General features: G+C 57.0%; 7 protein-coding genes across 7 annotated transcripts; 3 read left to right on the top strand and 4 right to left on the bottom strand.

The window, feature by feature from the left end:
* Nucleotides 1–1,843, top strand: INS49_002200 (uncharacterized protein; the record flags this gene model as incomplete). The annotated part of the gene is made up of 2 exons (XM_043163014.1): nucleotides 1–493; nucleotides 705–1,843. The coding sequence occupies 2 exons, from the start codon at nucleotides 1–3 to the stop codon at nucleotides 1,841–1,843; spliced, it is 1,632 nt and encodes a 543-aa protein (XP_043031520.1).
* Nucleotides 1,844–2,475: 632 nt separating this feature from the next.
* INS49_002199 (uncharacterized protein) lies at nucleotides 2,476–5,217 on the bottom strand (the record flags this gene model as incomplete). Its single annotated transcript, XM_043163013.1, has 1 exon — nucleotides 2,476–5,217. One exon carries the CDS (start codon nucleotides 5,215–5,217, stop codon nucleotides 2,476–2,478), a length of 2,742 nt encoding a protein of 913 aa, XP_043031519.1.
* A 741-nt stretch (nucleotides 5,218–5,958) lies between these two features.
* On the bottom strand, nucleotides 5,959–8,559 carry INS49_002198 (uncharacterized protein; the record flags this gene model as incomplete). The annotated part of the gene is made up of 3 exons (XM_043163012.1): nucleotides 5,959–6,086; nucleotides 6,172–8,113; nucleotides 8,182–8,559. 3 exons carry the CDS (start codon nucleotides 8,557–8,559, stop codon nucleotides 5,959–5,961), a joined length of 2,448 nt encoding a protein of 815 aa, XP_043031518.1.
* A 2,616-nt stretch (nucleotides 8,560–11,175) lies between these two features.
* Nucleotides 11,176–13,413, top strand: INS49_002197 (uncharacterized protein; the record flags this gene model as incomplete). The annotated part of the gene is made up of 3 exons (XM_043163011.1): nucleotides 11,176–11,224; nucleotides 11,621–11,929; nucleotides 11,984–13,413. The coding sequence occupies 3 exons, from the start codon at nucleotides 11,176–11,178 to the stop codon at nucleotides 13,411–13,413; spliced, it is 1,788 nt and encodes a 595-aa protein (XP_043031517.1).
* Nucleotides 13,414–13,887: 474 nt separating this feature from the next.
* INS49_002196 (uncharacterized protein) lies at nucleotides 13,888–15,412 on the bottom strand (the record flags this gene model as incomplete). Its single annotated transcript, XM_043163010.1, has 2 exons — nucleotides 13,888–14,386; nucleotides 14,442–15,412. 2 exons carry the CDS (start codon nucleotides 15,410–15,412, stop codon nucleotides 13,888–13,890), a joined length of 1,470 nt encoding a protein of 489 aa, XP_043031516.1.
* Nucleotides 15,413–16,335: 923 nt separating this feature from the next.
* On the top strand, nucleotides 16,336–18,673 carry INS49_002195 (uncharacterized protein; the record flags this gene model as incomplete). The annotated part of the gene is made up of 2 exons (XM_043163009.1): nucleotides 16,336–16,794; nucleotides 17,261–18,673. 2 exons carry the CDS (start codon nucleotides 16,336–16,338, stop codon nucleotides 18,671–18,673), a joined length of 1,872 nt encoding a protein of 623 aa, XP_043031515.1.
* Nucleotides 18,674–18,993: 320 nt separating this feature from the next.
* On the bottom strand, nucleotides 18,994–20,147 carry INS49_002194 (uncharacterized protein; the record flags this gene model as incomplete). Its single annotated transcript, XM_043163008.1, has 3 exons — nucleotides 18,994–19,562; nucleotides 19,632–20,025; nucleotides 20,094–20,147. 3 exons carry the CDS (start codon nucleotides 20,145–20,147, stop codon nucleotides 18,994–18,996), a joined length of 1,017 nt encoding a protein of 338 aa, XP_043031514.1.
* Between the last annotated feature and the right edge of the window lie 622 nt (nucleotides 20,148–20,769).

Genomic DNA, 20,769 nt, shown 5'->3' with positions numbered 1-20,769 from the left:
ATGCCTTCCTCAAATGGTGCCATCCCCGTCAACGGCGTGTCCAAGGCCCTCGACGCCTCCAAGGCCGAGGAGATCCTCAAGGAGTACGACAGCCGTGATGGACTCGGCATTCAGGACCTGATGAACGCCAAGGTCCACGGAGGCCTGACTTACAACGACTTCCTCCTCTTGCCTGGCTACATCGGCTTCCCCGCCTCCGACGTCACTCTTGACGCCCCCGTCACAAAGCGCATCACCCTCAAGACGCCCTTTGTCTCCTCCCCCATGGATACCGTCACCGAGCACGAGATGGCCATCCACATGGCCCTGCAGGGCGGCGTCGGTGTCATCCACCACAACTGCTCCCCCGAGGCCCAGGCCGACATGGTCCGCAGGGTCAAGCGGTTCGAGAACGGCTTCATCAACGACCCCGTCCTGATCACCAAGGAGACCACTGTCGGCGAGGCCAAGGCCCTGAAGGAGAAGTGGGGCTTTGGCGGTTTCCCTGTCACCGGTGAGTGTCTCCCTCCCGGTAAATCCCTTGTAATTTCCCTGCCAGCTATCATGATTATAATCCCAATTTTTATAACTTTCGTTCCACCGTATCGACGGTCGCCGTCATGGGGAGAAACTTGTTTCAATGACATTCCTGCTCTATCACAATCGCATCAAGCACAAAAGTCAACGCTCTCACGCAGACAGATAGCTAATGTGTGCGGCTTTAGAAAGTGGCAAGCTCGGCTCCAAGCTTCTGGGTATCGTCACCAACCGAGATCTGCAATTCGAGGACGTCGATGAGCAGCCCGTCGCCAACGTCATGGTCACTGAGCTGATCACTGCCCCGGAGGGCGTGACTCTCGAAGAGGCCAACAACATTCTGGCAAAGTCCAAGAAGGGCAAGCTGCCCATCGTCGACAAGGATGGCAACTTGGTCTCCATGATTTCCCGCTCCGATCTCCGCAAGAACCTCAACTTCCCTCTCGCCTCCAAGCTCCCCGACTCTAAGCAGCTGATTTGCGCTGCTGCCATCGGCACCCGGCCAGAGGACAAGATCCGGCTGAGCGGGCTCGTTGAGGCTGGCCTCGACATCGTCATCCTCGACAGCAGTCAGGGAAACAGTATGTTCCAGATCGACATGATCAAGTGGATCAAGAAGGAGTATCCTGGGCTCGACGTCATTGGCGGAAACGTCGTGACCCGCGAGCAGGCTGCTGGCCTCATTGCCGCCGGAGTCGACGGTCTTCGCATCGGTATGGGCAGCGGTTCTGCCTGTATCACCCAGGAGGTCATGGCTGTCGGCCGCCCTCAAGCGACTGCTGTGTATAACGTCAGTGCTTTCGCTGCCAGGTTCGGTGTGCCTTGCATTGCCGACGGTGGTATCCAGAACGTTGGTCACATTGTCAAGGGTCTTGCTCTCGGCGCTTCCACCGTTATGATGGGCGGTCTTCTGGCCGGTACCACCGAGTCTCCTGGAACCTCGTTTGTTTCCCGAGAGGGCAAACTGGTAAAGGCGTACCGTGGCATGGGTAGCATTGATGCCATGCAGGACAAGAAGGCCGGAGGTGGCGGCGCTGACAGCCAGAAGAGCAACGCCGGAACAGCTCGGTACTTCTCCGAGGGCGACAGCGTCCTGGTCGCCCAGGGTGTCGCTGGCGCTGTCGCTCACCGTGGCTCGATCACCAAGTTTGTGCCTTACCTTGCCGCTGGCCTGAAGCACTCCATGCAGGATGCCGGTATCAAGAGCCTGCACGAGCTTCACCAAGGTGTCCATGACAGTGTTGTGCGCTTTGAGATCAGGACTGCCAGCGCCCAGCTCGAGGGTGGTGTCAACATGGAGTCGTATGAGAAGAAGCTCTACGCCTGAGCCTGAAATCTGCGGCCAGGTGCGACCCAAATTTGCATGGTTTTCATAGGAGTTGTGGCGTGCTGGACTTGGCTCGGTACTGAAAAATTGGGATATATCATGGGTTGTGTGCATTGAGGGTCTTGTGGAGGGCATCCAGACTGAATTGGTCTTGATTTGTGGAGCATCTAGCGTGGGCTCCTGGGAGTCAGCAGAAGAGGACTTCCTCCTATTTTAAATAGACCTCTGGAAAATCAGAGAATCGTAGCACTCATGTCCTTTGAACGATCTGCTGGAGTTGACATTGTCCTGATACCACTTCTTCCTGGACCAATTACCACCGGACTCTGGTAGCAAGGCACGGCGTTGGCCAGTGTCACTTCTCTCCACCGTCTCAAACTTGCAAAGACTTGCACTTTTCGCACTCCAAAAGGCGTTTTGGGAATTATGACCGCTTAGCTTGAGTGGTATGTGCGTCAATTTGAGAGGTGTAATTACCAGGTAAATAGCAAAGCCAATATGAGGACTTACAAGAAGTATCATATACCCCAAGACTCCAGGTCCATCATGTTTCCCTCATACAACATCACTCATGCAGCTATTCAGACATAATATGCATCACATCATACAGAACAGACCCGCCACCCAGGGTATCACGGCAGCGCCAGCTCGTCCCTCCCCATGACCTCCTTCACCCTCTCCTGGCCGCGGAACATGTACCTCACAAACAGGCACTTGGTCCGCCTGGGCCTGGGGTCCCAGAACCCGAGCAGCCTGCTCTTCCTCAGGCCCTCGGGGACGCGCAGGGTCCCGTCGTCGTCCACCAGCGCCGCCAGCGCCACGGTCACGTCAGCAACATCCTCCGGAGACGCCCAGCTAGGGCCCAGGTCCATGGAAGCAGCGGCAGCGACAGCGGCAGCAGGCGGCGGTTGGGAGGGCTTCCCCGGGGCGGATTGGCCGTCGAGGAGGACGCCGTACTTGGCGCTCAGGATCACGAGGCCGCCGCGCTCGCGCTGGGTCCGCTGCCTCTGAGTAATGGGCTCAGCGAGGACGGTGACGAGGTCGTCTGCTTCGGCGCGGCGGGCGGCGATATATTTCTGAATGTCTTGTGAGCGCCTAACCTTCTCCTCTTGGGACGTAGCGTCCGCTCGGGAGAGGAGAACCCGGGAGTGGTCGAGGGCCGCGAGGGCCAGGGCTGGTAGGAAGCCAGCGAATAGAAGGACCTTTGTGAGGAACTGGTGAGGGGAAGGCTGGTCCCGGAGAAGCACCAAGGGGACGGTGAGGCTCCTGCTGTTCCTCGTTGAATAGTACAGTGACAGAACCACGCAGCTGCTGTTGTTGTTCACAGACACCTCAAGGCCTAATTTCGACGACTTCCCGAACTTCTTGAGCCCGCGCACGGCAAGCTGGCTGATTTCTGACCTGCCCAGCGAGTGCACCCTGCCAAGCAGATTGTTCGGCCTGGACTTGTACGTGGATAACTCAGCTTCAAAGCGTAAGCCTCTCAACCGACTCGGGATCAGGTTGTGCTCCGGCTCAGCAGGCGACGACAGAAGGTTTCTCCCGAACCTCAGATATCCAGCCACTCCGCCAGTGGTTAATGCGCCAGAGATCGTCCATGATCCCCCCTTGCCTGGTCCACTCAGGCCGACACTGTCGTGGAGTCGTCGCAGGCCACTACCGGCTGGCTTCGTGAAAGCACGGCCGGAACGCAGTCCCAAAGTATCTTCAGAGAACGTACCGAACTTGTATCCCACTTCAAGCGTGGGCGGGCTGAAGTAACTCGGCAGCTGCGAGAGCTGGTCCATGTAGCTGCGCCAGGAAGCCCCCGTCGAGTCCCCGTCGAGCCGTTTCCTGACGGACTGGTTCAGGAAAGAAGACGGCGACAGGCTGTCCCAGAGGGACGGCGTCCCGCTGTCCGCACAGGCAAACACCGTCCCGCCCTTCTGGCCCCCGACACGCCTGTGCAGGCCGAGCCCAAACCTCGGCCTGTACCTGGCCGCCGGCCACGCGCGGCTGACCGAGACGCTCGCCTCGGTGTGCAGCGGCTCGGCGGGCTGGTCGCCGTCCCCTTCGTCGCCGTCGAGGCGCAGCACGTGTGAGGCCCTCGCGGTTAGGGACGCCGCGTTGACGGCGTCGGTCTCAATCTCCAGTACGGCGTCTGGGAGTGTGCGCCTCAGCGCGGCCTCCGACAACCCGGCATCTCTGATGAAGAGCTCCTGTCGGAGCTTGAAATTGAGGGCTGGTGCGAAGTAGAACGAGTACCATTGCAGCTGTCGGTCCTTTGGGAACGTGTCGGCGCTGGGACTCTGTTGGCGGCCTGAGACGATGGTAGGAGGAAGATAGGAGTCCCTCACATCCGTCGCGAAGATTGAAGATGTGACGGTGACGGTAGGTGTGGTGCAATAGAGCTCGTTTTGGTTGTAGTTCACCGAGGCTGGAGGTGTCGCGCCGCCCAGAGCCGTTCGGACCTGTCTCAGTCTGGGTTGCAAGAATTGGCTGATGGCAGGAAGAGAAGTGACGGAAGTCTGGGTGAGGGACAAAGTTGTCGGTGAGCCGCGTTGTTGGGCAAGTTGACGGTGGCTCGGAGTGATTATGGACTGCGCATCCAGGTGCAGTCTCACTTCCGTTGATTCTCGCTCTTGCTGTCGTCGCAGTTCCTGCACCAGTCGAGGATTTGTTCGTCTGGCTTGTCGCATGTCGCCATTCATGTCGCCATTCACATCGTCCTCACCCTCATCCCCAGACAACAGTGTGCTCTCCTCAAGCTCGTCGTCTTGCAACGATGCATCGTAATCGTCCCTGCTGTGCTTGCTACACAGAGTTTCGAACGCAGCTTGAACATGGCCAAGATATCGCTCAGCTAGATCTTGGTGTTGGGCAGGGACGCTTTCTGAGCGAAGGATATCACAGAGCCGGAAGTAAGCCCGACGGATATCTCTCTCGGTCGTCTCGTCTCCCTCCGGAAGTGACAACAGTTCGTAGTGCGAGCGACGCACTCTCTCCGGCCCAGGCTGCCGTGGCGCACTGCCGGCACCGCGGTACGACGCGGGAGGAGTGACAATGACGCCGTCGAAGCTCCCGGCGCCCGTCAGCGTGTCGTCCTGGTCCGTTTCCACCTCGGCGTCCGTCGTGATGAAAGATGCGCCATCGTCAAAGCCGAACTCGTACTCCCTCCTGGTCGTGGCGAATTGGTCCGAGAGGGACACGCGCGACCCAACGGAGCGCAGGCTGGGGTTATAGCGGTTAGGATACGGATGGTTGAGCGCCTGCAGGTGCTGGTCCTGATCACGCTCAAATGCGGCCGAGGAGCGTGCCGACGAGGTCGCGGAGCGGGACGAGTTGCGCGCTCGGGCGCTGCCTGCGCGGCGGCTACCTGATCCCCGGTCGGTCATGATGGAGTGCTGCTCTCTCAAGACATTGGTTGATCCGACTTCCTAAGCAAGTTCCGATGGCTTCTTTCCCAAGGGAGTCGGTCAGTCGCAAAGAAACTATTTGTTGATTGCACAGCCCAAGACAAACAATGGCCAAGCTACCCCATGGCGACGGCATGAACGATCTTATTAATGACGTGCGTTAAGGACAGGGGCCCTCGTACTACGCCGGGATATGGCCCCTGGGTATTTTGGAGAAGCGTATCACGAGGACCTGCCGCGTTTGGCGCTTGGCCTGGACATGTTCAAAGCGGTGCGACGACGAGACGACTGGTGAGGAGAAAGCCGGGACCGAGACAAAGGTGGAGACGTGCTCGCCTTCTGGACGACAACATCGTACGTGAAGGACGGTGAGTCACTGCTCTTACATGGGCATACCAGAAGCACTGGCTCGACTTTGGCCAGTGCAATGATTCGCGGTTTGCGCGTGAGTAAGTGGGGCTGTCACAGGCTTTCAACTTTCGCAGAAAGACACAGACAGCGCTGTATAAGCGCCAGGCCTGCGCAGGACAAGATGACGATGCACCATAAGAGTGTATAGTACCAATTCTGGGCATAGAGACTGAAGGAGAGCAAGACGTTGGTCCTCGTCTCAGCGAAGGCCAAAACATTGCTATTCCAACACTATGCCTTGTCGGCATTATATTCCAACCGGTCTTTGCTTCCATGATGCATGGTGTTTGACCAATTCCAGCTCATCATCTAGCCGTGGTGACCAACCTTGATGTTGGCAGTAGCCTTCTTGACGGAGTCTTCGATGATACCAGACCATCGGACTGCATTGGTATAGTTCTTCGCGTCGATACTCTCCACCAGACCCGGATAGACAGCTGCAGATCAGGTCAGCCAGGAACTCTCTAAATATAGGGACAAGTTGTCCTTGGGGAAGATGTAGTAGGAAAAGCGGGTTCGTACCTCCAGCATAGCCAGTCCATAAGCCTGGTGCAAAGACAATGTGCTTGAACCAGGGACGCCCATCCAGCCCCTCTGGATAGATGAAATCTCTGTCCAAGTACTTGTACTTTGTGTTTACCTTGCGGATCTCGTAGCCGAGCCTCAGCTTCTTCGGCCACTTCCACCACGGGATCTCCTTGCTGACTTCCTCCTGCAGCTCAGCCTTCTTGGCGTCCAACTTGCTCGCCTCGGTCACCAAGCCAGCGATCGCCTCATGCAGCTTCACAAGGCTCCTGCGGAAGCCATCAGCCTCACCTGTGGCTTCAGCCTCCAGGCGGATGACACTCCCGCGCATCGCAAGAATTTCGTCCTTGTCCGTGGGCTTGGACTGAATGGCTGCGGCCGCCAGCTTCTCTTCCACCCTGCTGACGTACTTGTCAAGAGCCGTGGCGTAGGTGGCCGCCTCGAAGGACAGCACCGGCTCGTCGGCGAGTTTGGCCGTGGTAAGCGCAAGGATCTGCGACATGGTTCGATGATAGACAAAGCCCGGATCACCGAATTCAGACATCCAGCGGAAACTATCGTAGTTGGAGTGGTAGTGGTAGACTGGATCCTTGGAGCCGGCGCCGAACCCGAAATCAATGCTAGGGATACCAGCAAAGTCCTGGAATGCCGTGTAGTCACTTCCGCTGCCCAGGGTACTGATTTTCTTGTTCCAGGTGTCGTAGACGGTCTGGCCCTTGACAGTCTGGTTAGGTGATTGCACCTGAGCAGTGACGTCGTAAAGGACGCTGTTGAGGAGGGGCGCCGCTGATGCGTGGAAGTCTTGTCCCCGTACTCCAACGTCGACATTCAGATAGGCAACGTTGGCGTGCGATAGCCATGGCAGGTACTCTTCCACCCACTCGGTACTGCCCAGTAGACCATACTCCTCCCCGTCCCAAGAAGCAAACACGATCGTTCGCAACGGCTTCCAGCCCTTCTTGAGGGCCTCTCCGAAACTGCGGATGACTTCATTGATAACAGCCGATCCACTGTTGGGGTCACCTGCACCCCCAACAATCCATGCATCACGATGGTTCCCAACGACTATGACCTCATCGGGGATGGAACCGTTGATGATACCAATGACATCCCAATTAGGTGTGATGATGTAGTCCTGCTCGTTGTACAGGTTGATAACAACGTTTTCAGGTGAAGGGCCGACGCTGTAGTTCACGCCTTTGTACCCGAGACCCAAGTCCGCTTTCCAGTACTTGTTGAAGTCTTTGGCAGATGGCCCGTGGCCGTTGAGAGCCTTGAGAATGGGCAATGCATCCTTATAGGAGATGGGGATGCTGGGAATACTCGGGATATACGGCTCGGTAGGACCACGAGGAACGCCAGGCTTCGAGGGATAGCCAGGAGTGGTCGGGTCACCCGGGGCGAAGCTCAAGAACTCGGTGCTTCCGCGCTGCACACTGCTGGGCTGACGCGCGGGGCCCTTGGGGTACTTCTCGACGCCCTTCTCTTCGGTGACTTCACCATCGTCGCCGGGGTCTGAGTAGAGGATCACACCAACGGCACCCAGCTCCTGGGCCCGCTTCACCTTCAGGCCCCGGAAGATACCACCATACCGAGCAATCGCGATCTTGCCCTCCAAGTCAATGCCAGCTTTGACGAGATCCTCGTAGTCTTGATACGTTCCATAGTTCACGTAGACAAACTGGCCTGTCACATTGCCACTGGCAGAGTAGCCGTGGAATGTCGGGATGCTCGTGTTGAATCCAGTAGTGGGGTCTTCCTCAAGGACGTCCTCAACAAGTGAAGCCTCGAATGATACCTTCCATGCCGAGGCGTCACCTGAGCCTGACTTGCCGAGAACTGTCAGGCGGTGGTCGACGGGCCGGTTCAGATAGATGTCGTATGTGACAATTGATGAATCGATGCCCCATTCTGCCCACTTCTCCTTGGTCCACAGCGCCTGTTGGCATGATGAGACACCAGAACTCGCGAAGAATCGATGGAGGAGAGGGACATGTATGAACAAACCTGAGAATAGTTCTGGCCCGCCAAGTGAGCGCCCTCGGTGTAATACTTCTGCCATTCCTCGGCCCTCTCACTGCTTGGTGTCTCGAGCAGGATCTCCTTGAGTTCCTCGTAGGTCAGGTGCCGGTCCTTGCACGAGGGCCAAGAGAATTCCCATTCGTGACCATGACGATCAAGCCCGAAGGAGAAAAGAAATGTGGTAAACAAGGCAATGAGGCTACAGGATATGGCGATGGTGCAGAAGCGTCGCACGACATGGTGAGGATAGCGCTGGCGTGGTGGCGCGGTCCTCACGGTCGAGATCAGAGGCGTGTGCTCGTCCGCCATCTTTTCGGGGTTGACCATGTTATGGCCTGTCGTTCCTGTGCCTGTCAGCCGCATGATGGGTAGTGAGACAGCAGAGGGCTGTCTTCTGTGGCGCCTAGTTGTTGTACGAGAGTTGCACGGCCGTTGAAGAGCCGCAAGCCACAGGTGGACTTGAATCGGAGAGGAACTCACCGAGCACGGCTATTTGGATCAGGAACCCCAGGTAGAATACGTACACTCACTTCGAGCTCAGACTGATGTGATCGACTGATGTGATCGACCGGCAGTCTCACAATTGTGGACTCGAAGATAAGGATTGATTGAAAGTGCTGTGGTCTCACTAATAACAGAGACAGCTCCAGGCTTCCGCTGCTGGTTTCAAGAGCTTCGATGTCGTTATCATCGGCCCCGGTTGACATCATCCGCACCCCGGCAATGGCAAGCAGCCGCCGACTGCGGGCCGGCCACAACGAGCTTCCTGATTGGGCAAAGACCCCAGCCTCGACAACACGCCCCTCCCGGCACGCCGTGGCGTGACAAGAGCACTCACTCATCTCATACAAGCAGAGAACTTTTTTGCCCGTATCGCACAAAATCCAGTTGTGCATCCAGCTCTACGGCAATGGCACCGCAAGGGCTCACCGTCAGGTCGGAAGCCGGGGTGGTTTCCTCAATATCACATCTTTGTTCCATCCATCGACCAACCGTCTGGGTGGTACTACTTTATTAGTGCCGGCCGCGCCTCCGTCTACCTAGGTAGTCAGCGCACACGACCTGCTGCCTACCTGTCATACGCACAGCTTAGAGTTATACATGGGCTGGCATCAGTGATTGGCTTCTGGAGACGTCTCTCTATCATCTTAGAGAGTAACAAATGCAGCACTCAGGCAGATACACACATGTGCCGACTCGACAGGTGTATTTTCACATGCCTCGTTTGACACGCCTTCCCCCCCCCCCACAAGTCAGATATATGTGACATTTCCTTACCGAGCAGGGCAGACACTTATGTGCTCAAAGTGCAGAGCTTATGGTCAGAAACTTTGATGTTCCTCGTGACACCCTTGGCCATAGTTGCCTGCTTCATCATGTCGTCCGGGACTGGCATTTGTCCTAGGGTCGCAGTGGTGCAGTCGGTGTTAAGCGATGTTGGAACGTCGCGAGATTCACCGCATCCCGCCGGTGAACACAACAAGCTTCACATGTTCCCTGCACAGGCCCGAATGCGACGGCAAATGCAAAGCTTTTCTAGCATTGAGATCGCAACGGCGACGTCATCTTGCTACACTGCATAGCCTCGTCACGATGCCCTCTGTCATCTGGCATTTCCTCGAGGCCAATGCTTTGAACACCGCCGGGGCTCGGTACTCGGTCCTCGCATCTAACAGAGTCCAGATGGTGACCACGGCTGTCGTCAATTCTTGCCAAGATGAACTTCCGCTAGCAACCGTCTCCGCCGCCTCTGCCCCGCCCCAGCAGGATCCAAGGGTTCACGGGTGGAGCAGAAATCGCCGTCTCCAATGAGAGCCCACTGTCACAACATCGGGTGCAGCCATCTCGACATCGGCGCCTTGCCTGCAACGGCAAGGCAGGTCGAGGCATCTGCCAATCATCGCCGCTGAAAAATTCGGATCTGCAAAGGCCTGCCTGAGATCCGGCGCAGCCTCGCAACCGGTAATAAAGCGGGGCGACGTCATCTCTGGGCTCTGGTGGTTCTGGTCGTCGGCCGTCAAGGGCACCCTGTGGTCATGGGACTAACCCGCATGAAATACAACCACATCGTATTCCTTCTACAACTTTGACATGGCCGACAACGGACGGGTCGGCTGGTCGAGCGAGCAACACAACGGCATACACACACGCTGGCGCACTCACACACACAGGCGCGCGATAAGAATCAACATACGTGCGTGCAGCTGCAGCCATCCAGATGACACAGCCAAACACGGCAAAGACCGCAGGCGTAGTCGCATGCGAGTCGTTGAAACGGTCTCGACCATGCACAAAGGTGGCGTCCTTCTAGCAGCCAGAACTGGGGTGCAGCCCCCTCCAGGACCGCTGGGCCCGCCGCCCGAGCGACCCTCCCCTGCCTTTCTGCCCTACGTGCCGCACTTGTCTCGGCCACAGGCCGTCTGTCAGAAGCTGGGTTGAATCGGCGGAGGACCGGCCATCTCAGCGCGCCCTGCAACACTAGGCGAGGCCGGGCTGTGCAGCCTAGGATTTCCTGGCTTGTAATTCTGCGAGGTCTGAGTGGACATGGCGAACAATCTGCACCATCGTCGACCGCCAAGGTCCCACTTCTTTGCGGCCCGGTGACTCGCCTTCTGCAAACCCCTTCCTTGTGGGGTGGCGGTCTCTTGGTCAAAAGACGGTAGTTTCTTTCCTCTTGTGACTGTGACAATTTCCTGTGTTGATTTTCTTTTCTGTCGTCCCGATTTCCAACATTCGCGACGCAGCCTTGCATTTCATGGTTCCGACGGCGCGTCGTGCCTCATAATTCGTTACCGGCCACAAGCACAAGGCCTAGAACCCCAGAGTCTCGCTCTTGTCGACTGGATCCCGTCCCTCAAGTCGTTTCTAGACAAGATCTACTCGGATCATCCATCCTGCAGAACGAAAGCCTCTAGTTACATACACCCCCTACGCAATAGACACACTTCCGCTGTGCTCTCCCCGTTCGGTGACTCTACAATGTCTTCCAATGGACCGAAGCTCCCAGTAAAGCAGCTCGCGATTCTGGGTAAGCAGCCATAACCTCCAGCCCTCGCGTACTATGGAACACCCTATCTCGCGCCCCGTGGACCATTGATTTGTGTGCCTCTGTGTCGCCGCCATGCCTCAAGCGAAGCCCCCGTCATGTTAAGCCGGTCCACAACAGCGAGGCTTTCTTGCTAGTAGTTCCTAGTGCCGACGGCTTGGTTGCGTGTCGAGTAGGTGCATGCATTGGTTGGGTTGTTTACTCCCTGGGAAGAACGCTGGATCACCACGACTGCCGCAATAAGACGCGGGTACTTGACTTGGCCACCGGCACAGACGTGACAATGGGTACTATGTGGAGAAGCTAGGCGGGATAGAATAGACGGTCCCAGGTACTATTCCTCGTCTTCTTGGTGGCTCGCTAACATCTTCACTTTAGCTGTCGCCAGATTCGCGGAGCCGCTTGCATTAACGTCGGTCTTCCCTTACTTGCCAGAGATGATCAAGAGTTTCGGCGTACAGGATAACAATGTCGCAAGATGGGCCGGTCTGGTTGGCTCCACATTCTCGATATCACAGAGTGCCTTTGCAGTGCCCTGGGGGAGATTATCAGACAAGATTGGCCGCAAACCAACCATCATCACCGGGCTCATCTCCACCATGATCTGCTTCATAATATGGGGGACGGCTTCCAGTCTCGCCATGGCCGTCTGTATACGTTTTGTTATGGGTGCTGGTAACGGCAACGGTATGGTCTCCCCAGTTGAACCCTTTTCGTAACTCGTGCTAACTTGTGCTGCAGTCGGCATCATCCGTACTATGGTTGCCGAGATGGTGCCTCAAAAGGAGCTCCAACCGCGCGCGTTCTCCCTCATGCCTCTTGTCTGGAGCATCGGCTCCGTCTTCGGGCCTTCGTTTGGAGGGTTCTTCGCCCGGCCAGCCGAACAGTATCCAGGACTCTTCGGGAATAGCTGGCTGTTCAACAAGTACCCGTTCCTGTTGCCCAACCTCGTGGCTTGTGCATTCTTCTTTGTTTCCGTTGTCGTGGCAATACTGTTCCTCCACGAGACTCTAGAGACGAAAAAGCACGAGAAGGACTGGGGCCTACTTCTCGGAGAGAAGATCTCACAACCCTTCAGGACGAGGCCTCGCCACAAGCACAACCACCAACACCAACGTCACCATCGACCCTCCTTCGTGGACGCAGAGGCCTCGGCCCCTCTGCTACCAAAGTCAGGCGTTGTTCTGAAGAAGACATCCCAGGCTCCACCGCCGACGATGAAGGAGATTTTCACACCCCAGGTCACCATGAACATTCTCGCATATACAATCCTGGCTCTGCACTCGGTGGCCTTCGATCAGGTTCTCCCCGTGTTCCTGAACTACCACCGCCAGGTCCCTGACAGCGAGAACACTCACCTGCCGTTCCACTTCTCGGGCGGGTTCGGGCTCAACTCAAACAAGATCGGCACCATCTTCACCATATACGGGCTCGCGTGCGGCGTGATCCAGTTCTTCCTGTTCCCGCCGGTGTGCTCGCGCTACGGGGCGCTCAAGTGCTTCAAGGCCGGCACGGTGCTCTTCCCCATCGTCTACGTGCTGGTCCCCTACACGGCGCTGATCCAGGACACGCACCTGCAGTTCGCGGCGCTGATGGCGCTGCTGCTCCTCAAGGGCTTCGCCGTCATCGTCGGCTTCCCCTGCATCACCATCCTGCTGACCAACTCGGCGCCCTCGGTCCGCATCCTCGGCACCCTCAACGGCTTCGCCACGACCTTCTCCGGCCTGGGCAGGGCCGTCGGCCCCACCCTGGCCGGCGCCACATTCAGCTGGGGCGTGAAGAGGGGCTACGTCATCCCCGCCTGGTGGTTCCTCGCCGCCGTCGCCGTGCTCCAGGCCATCCCCGCGTGGCTGATCGTTGAGGGCGAGGGCCCCAGCCGCGAGGAGGACACGGACGACGACGAGGACTCCGCCCTGCTTGACGACGCGGATGACGACGTCGACGGGAAGCCGCCTGCCAACCGCGCCATCATCACCGGCGACGCGGCCGACCTGGTCGGGACCCGCGAGGACGCCATCATCCCTGACCCGGAAGACGAGGACGAAGAAGACTTCCCGCCGCTGGCCAGGGTCAGCTCGAGGGCTTCCAAGGGCAGCGCTGGGTACGGCACTATCAAGGGGCCGTCTGGGACACGGCTTCGGAGGATGTCCGAGACGGGACAGGACCTGTGATACAATTAGAGTGTGTTCCCCCCGGGGGTGGGGGGGGGAGGTGACAGAACAATGGGACACCTCCCAGTCGCATCGCTTGCGTTGCCTTTTCCATGATAATTTTGGGTATCCGGCATGAACAAGGTTTGCATTGAGGCGTTGGGGCATAGACAATTGGGGTTTCTCTTTTTTTTCTTACTGCAAGCGAGCATGAAGGCTTGTGGGCGCATACAGCATGTTATAACTGGGGCTATGGGAGACGCACATGTTTGTGCCAGTATGCTAGCACTTGAATATAATCACATATTTGTCATGGCTCTTATTTTAGTCTCAACAGCATAGGAGACTTTTCCATTCATAGCCAGAGAAAAGCGACAGTCCAGTCTAATGTGGGTAGCGAGTGGACACATATTCCTCGGAGTATAGACTCAACTTAAAAGGAATCGGGCCCAAATCCATTTAAAACAGTGATCATATCGATGATCCGTATTACTATCAAGGCTGCCAAACTAGTTCAATCACCTCGTCATACTCCCCCGGCTTCCTACTACCTCGGTGGACGTAAACCTGCGTCAGGGTTCCATTCTCACCAGCAACAACTGCCTCCAGCCAGTACGACTTCTTCTTTCCCTTGTCGACCTTTTGTCTCAGCGGTCCCAAGCTCCACTGGTAGGCACCATCTTCTCCTCCGTCCCACGTTTGCTCCGTCAAGCTCAGGTCAGGTATCTCCTCCAGATCGGCCCTGTAGATGTTGATCGAGTATCCGTTGTTCAAGATCGTAAACGCCTCGTTGCCATTACCCAGAAAGGCGAACCTCTGCAGAAAACAGCCACCACAGATTTTCGTTATGGCAGCCATCTTGTCAACAGGAGACCAGTGCCAGCTCTTCCAGTGGTGTAGAGACAGAACCCGCCTGCTAGACTCATAGAAGCCCGCCGTATCCCCCATAATGTCCATCTGATACAACCCCTCCACCATCTTGAGCTTGGCGAAGCTGTGTGCGTAGATGCAGCTCATGATCTGCATGTCTCCGCCTCGATTTGGGAAACTCCTCAAGGCAGCTTTCGAGATGTGGTTCGAGTTGCTGCGCCAGCGGCCACGACAGGAAGATGCCAGCGCCACCGAAGCCACCCAAGATTCCGATAGGGACGATGTGTGCAGACTCTGTGAGCTGCCCCAGGTACTGTGGCTTTGTGTGGTCGTACTGGGCAAAGGCGCTCGCGAGGGCATGCAGCGAGGGGAAGAAGGTGTCGTCGTCGATGATGCCGAGCCAGTGTGTCTCTTTCCCCGTCGCTCGGGCGTGTTTAAGCATGTCTCGGATGATCATGACATGTGATTGTTCAGTGGTATGCTCTGAGCGATGCTTTGGGACGAGGATAAGGTTCATGCCCTCAGCCCCGTACTCCTCCTCAAGAGCTGTGGGGTCCATTTCCCCAAGCTCCTCAGAGTCGTCAGTTAGGAGGCCGACGAGTGTGGAACCGGAATCTGACAGCCAGTGAGCGAACGTAGACTTTGATTCCAGGAGGCGAGCGAACGTAGTAGCCACTCCGAAGGTGAGATGAGTGAATTGTCCATGATTCGTTGGATATGCGGGCGGGACGGGAAGCTCGAGAGGGTCACAAGGCAAGGCACCGACGTCGATAGTGCACGCGTCGCTCAGATCCAACGTCCCTTTCTTTGTGAGCAGGTGGGAGCTAATATTGGTAACGATATCTCGATCTACATCCACAGAGGATAGGGGTCTGACACAACGGCGAGAGTGCCTGATTGTGTCGGTGAGGTGCAGAGACTTGAGATGATTGAGCTCGACAGCGCAGGAATCAGATGGGTTTTCTGCTCCTCCTTCTGTACGTATAGGCCGTCGATTAGTGGTGTAGAATCTTGAGGTGGCGAAGACATCACGGCCCGGCAACGCGTCAAGCTCATAGACAAGGCCGATGGAGACAAGCACAAGAGCGGAGAGTATGGCGCAGCGGGCCATGGGCCGGAGACGCATAAGGAGAGGAGCTGCGGTTGCCATGCTGTGGTAGAAACGAGCTGCGCAAAACGAGTGTTGAGATGGCTGGCTGTGCTGCTTGTAGCAGAATAAGGATGATGGGTTATGCTCTGTCGGCTACTTCACCTGATCGATGGGCGAACATTATGCCTTAATTCCATACGAATGAAGGAGGGGGACCCTCAAACCTAAGGACTGAGGCCGGACGTCTTTCCAGACATTCACACAACAGAGGAAGGCACGATTCAATGTCGCATTGCTACACAGTTACTCACCGTTGTGTTCCTGGTGAACCGCCTTGGGAAGAACAGTGCCCACAAACTTGCCTTTCCGATCTAGAAGAGGAACACAACAAGAAACCACAGAATTTGCGCCTCTGGTTCCAGAGCCGAGTATCACCAGAGGGAGACTGACGAGAGGTTGAGGGCATCACACGCTGGGCCGTCCTTGGACAGCGGACGTCCTACGCAAACACGTTATGGCGCACAACCAGGCCCATACGACCTGGGGAAATGGGCGTGCTCGCACGCAATTTCACCAGGGAAAGAGGCTGGTCACAAGAGGCAAGTAGAGAGAGATGACCAGGTCCCAACGCCGCCCCCGGAACTACGTGAGGGCTAACAATTGACTCGGGCTCTGGAGGATGGACTGAGGTCGAATTAAGCTGAAGACGGTGAGACGCCCACAGCATCTAGCGCTTACTAAACACCGTTATCTCCGTTTTCCTGCGTTTCCCTCCAGCTCCTACTCCCACTCCCCACGGGCCTCACAACACGCTGTGCTCACTCAGCTTCTGTCCTCTACTAATCCCATCTTGTGCCATATTCAATTCTTGCTTCAATCTTTCTCGCTTACATTATTTTTACTTCATCGAAAGGCCCGCATCGCAGAACAGCCACTCACTGGTCATGACTCTTGCCCTCCTGCCCCGGGATCACGAAACAGCAATGTACGGAGTTAGCGGCTCACGGGCAACGCAAGCTTGTGTGACATGCAGGAAACAAAAGCGCAAGTGTGACAAGACCCTGCCATCGTGCTCCAGGTGCTCCTCACTGCAGCGCGCATGCGACTACTCGGATCCAGGGTCCCCCGCCGCGGGCCCCTCGGCGGAGGCCTTTGCGAACCTCCAGACGAAGCTGGCAGAGATCGAGGCAAGGCTGGACTCGGCCAGGGCCAATCCACCCCAGATGAACGGCACCCCGGGGTCCAGCACGTACGTCGGAGGGTCTGAATCCAGCCCGGAGAGTGCGGGAGCAGCAGGGGTCGTCCGGCCTAGGGGCGACTTGTGGGTGGATGGCCAGGCGGCTTTTGAGAGGACAAAGTTTCCGGCGGTCATGTTTCTTGACAGCGACGTGTACAAGTGGGCCACGGTCTCAAGACCGAATCCGAACATTGATATACCCATGGTAAGTAGGCTTTCCTGAAACACGTATTCCACGAGATGGTTGATGCGTTGCGATTCGTCATTGGGTCTGATTTGCGCCTGGGTGCTCGAGTGACACCTATCCGCAGCACAGGCTATATGAGAAGGCAAAGAGTACGACGAGAAAAGAGGTGGGACCTGACGCACGCGACTGTGTCCAAAGCTCGCCTTGTTCTCATCTTTTCAACTCGGGCAGAAGTAGTATGATAGATGGGAATTCAAAGCGGCCGGCTCACTGTGAGAAGAAAGTGTTCTTGTTGGCTAGGCCGTCAATTCGTTCATCTACAGCCAAGTGGTCTTCTGTCGAAGGCACTCTAGATTACGGATTTGGCAGTTGACCGTTGAATATACTTGCTGCCGTTCTCCCAATGTTTGGTTCCACCATACAATCAGCCCTGGCTCTCTGCGCTCAATCATCAGACATGTGAAAAGGGGCTAATTGGTCCTAGGAAGTCCTCGAGATCCTCGCTTCGAGCAATGTCGTAGAGGAGACGGCCGCATCGTACTTTAACACAATCCACCGCTGGTTCCCTTTCATCTCCAAGAAGCGAATGAGTCTGGGAATCTCGCTCTCAGACGGCGGGCCCGACCTCGCGCTCCTGTTCCTCGCCATGAAGCTCATCACGACCGTGCCGACACCAGAGATGCGCTCCGCGGCAGACTCGCATCTGTATGCCGCCTGTAAGCGCTTCCTGGCCCAGCTCGAATCGGCAGGGACCATGTCCGTCCTATACCTGCAGGCCATGATACTAGTCGCCCTATACGAGTTCTCGCACTCTGTCTACCCAGCGGCGTGGATGACCTCTGGCAGCTGCGTGCGGTACGCGGCGATGCTGGGCCTGCCGTCGTTTCAGGAGTCCTGCACGATCCTCGGCCAGTGTACAACATGGACCGAGGCAGAGGAAAGGCGGAGGGTATGGTGGGCAACGCATATTCTCGACAGGATCATCTCGCTCGGCTCCAAGAAGCGTTTCGCCGGCTGGCCAGACCAGCCGTTGGACACGGAGATGCTGCCCGTCGACGACCACGCCTGGGATTCGGGCGACATGGCCTTCTCCCTGCAGAGGTCCACCAGTACGCCGCTGGAGGACCTCACGGCCAGTCCCTTTGCGCGCCTGGCGCAGGCATCGATGCTCACCTCGAGGGCAATGGCACACTGCAAAGGCGCGCCGAGGCGGTATGCCCACCGCTGGCCTAAGGGGTCGGGGAATGGAACGACAGAGAAGGAGGGGGACAAGGATGCCTTCAGTATCAAGGAGGTCAGAGAGATACTCCGTGACCTGCACACACTCGGCCATGCCATCGAGACAGACATATCCAACGCCGGCGGCGTGGGCAGCGACGCATACTTCGCGCTGAGCCCCTCGCGGTGCCTCGTCTGGAGCACGACGATCATGGTGATGGATCTGTACAGCTGTCCCGAACACATGCGCCCAGGCTCAGGGATTGGCAGCGAGGACGGCCGGACGGCCGAGGAGCTAGCGATGCAGGTTGAGGCGATCAAGGGCCTGACGACGACGAGCGAGATCATCAAGGTGTTTGCGGGTGAGCTGCTGGGCCTGTCCCGCAGCCCCGCGACGTCCCCTGACGTTAGCATGGCCGGTGTGGACAGCGGCGGCGGCGAGGTGGACGTGGTCGACAGGCTGAGCCCATTGTGCTTCGATGCCATCTACTGCGCGCTCGCAACCTTCCACTGGCACTGGAAAGAGAACGGCCAGCCGGAGATGAGGCAGGGTATGGAGCAGTCGCGGGCCGCAATGGTCAAGATGGCGCCGAGGTGGAGGCTCGCGGGCGAGTATTTGGATATAGAGAGGTATCATGATGTGATGGGAATCGTAACTGATCGGGCAGATGGGTTGTGATACCCAACGATGGAGAATGGATCAGGACCAGATCTGCTAGAAAAGAAGCATAGATCCCCAGGAGAATTAGATCAGGCTTACCATTCCATCTATAAACACCGGGAAAACCACCTCCAACGCTGCTGTTAAAGTGGCCGCTTGGGCCGGATGGATTGCCACTGACCACGAGTCGTTGTTGGATGAGTTCAAGTGTCGGCGCTTGCTAAGTGCGCACAAGGTGAATCGGACTTTCATAGCATTCATGCTCGTCTAGATGCTTTTATACACTCACGCCCATGCGTGTTGGCTACTACCACTGACCCTGCATCCCCAGCAGTCATCTAGAACTTGTAGACCTGGTCCTTGGTGTAACCAAGCTCCGCCAAAATACCTGTCAGCTCGCCCTGGTCCTTAGGGCTCACCTTGGGGCCCGAGATGGCCTTGTACAGGCCCGGGGGTCCGCACACGAAAACCTTGACGTTACCATCCTTTGGGCCTGGCAGTACCGTCTTGAGCAGCTCCTTGTTGATGAAGCCCTTGCCGCCAGCCCAGTCCTTGGGCGGCTGGTCAAGCAGGTAGAATGCGCGGAACCGCTGGGGATATGTGTTCTCGAGCTCCTGGAACTCCTTCTTCAGCAGGATGTCGTCCTCGGTAATGTTGCCGAACACGAGAGTGACCTTGGTCTTGTCGTTGGGGTTGTTGAAGATGGCGCGGCACAGCTGGTACATGGGCGTGACTCCGGTGCCACCGGCGACCAGGGCGATGTGCTCGTGCTTGTTCTCCGACCATGGGTACTTGGGCAAGGGCCCCTTGAAGTCGAGGCGCTGACCGGGGACCAAGGTGTGCAAGTGGCTAGACATGGGACCGTCGGGGTACTTCTTGACGATGAGCTCTATGTAGCCCTTGGTGCCTGCAAGTCCATATGGTTTCAGCATACGGGGCTATCACCGATTCTTAAGAGACGTAGCGTGAGACTTACCCTCGTCGGAAGTAGGCGTGTACGGCCTCAGCACAGGCTTCGCGTCGCCCTCAGGCTTGAACTTGGTCAGGATAGCGCTGGCGACCTCCAAGCCTGAGACCATGTCGTCCTCGGGTAGCTTGAACCGGAACTTCTTGGTGTTGTGGTTCACGATCTCGACGTCGTCCAGCTTGAGAGAGAGGAAACCTTGGTCTCCCCCCGTCAGGGCCTTCTTGACCTCCCCACCGGGGAGGGCTCCCTTGACCTTCGCCTCGGCCTTTTGCGCCGCGCCGGGGTTCTGTGTGAAGTAGTAATAGCCGCCAGCGGCGGCTGCGCCACCACCGAGGAAGTACAGCAGCGTGTTGTTGCTTCCACCGGAGGGAGCGGGAGGCTTGTCGGCGTAGCGGCGGATTTGCTGGCGCACATGATGTCAGTCACAGGCTGGTGCCGGCAGACCGGAGCAGGCTTGGAGGGAAGGCTTACATGCTTCATAGGCTGAGCCGACTGGCACGCCCGCAATGCTGATCGCGCAAACATTTTGTGGTATGAGGGAGAGCAATTGAGGAGGGGTTGGAGGGTGATGCTGAGAAGAAGGGTGTCAATCGGCTCCAAGAAGCGGAACAGAAGCGTCAACAGAGCCGAGAGTGAGAAAAAGAGACCCGAATCAGCGGACTAAGATGGAGGAGGGAAGCTGTGGCAGCTGTATTGCGTTGCTGAGCTTCGGAATTGCGGACTACCCTCGGACCCTCCAAAACATGCCTTACAAATGCGACCGCCATGACGTAAGGCAACGGTAGCATTCGTCCTCCACCGTGTAAGCTCCGGTGCCTGTTGCAGGCTGTCTTAGCTTTCAATGCTGTTGATTTTAATTGATTTGCTCAGAGGCTCACAAGAATTGTAGGCTCGACAGATTCTTGAATGGCCAAGGTCAGACTTGAGCTCCTGCAGAAACAACTGCTGTCAAAGATGATGCGGCTCAACAGCACTCAAGCTATAGGCCAACCACACACCCCCCCCCCGAGATACAGACAAACCCGGCAACTCTCAATACGGGTGTGACCCAGGTCCTCACGGGGCATTGCCTCTCAAACAGCAGCCGGAAGCTCGACGCTTTCGCTCTTGCTAATCGGAGAGCCATAGCAGGAGTAACATGTGAGTT

Source organism: Diaporthe citri (assembly GCF_014595645.1).
Source record: "Diaporthe citri strain NFHF-8-4 chromosome Unknown scaffold_1, whole genome shotgun sequence".
NCBI classification, from domain to species: domain Eukaryota; kingdom Fungi; phylum Ascomycota; class Sordariomycetes; order Diaporthales; family Diaporthaceae; genus Diaporthe; species Diaporthe citri.
This window is presented reverse-complemented; position numbering and strand designations above follow the sequence as displayed.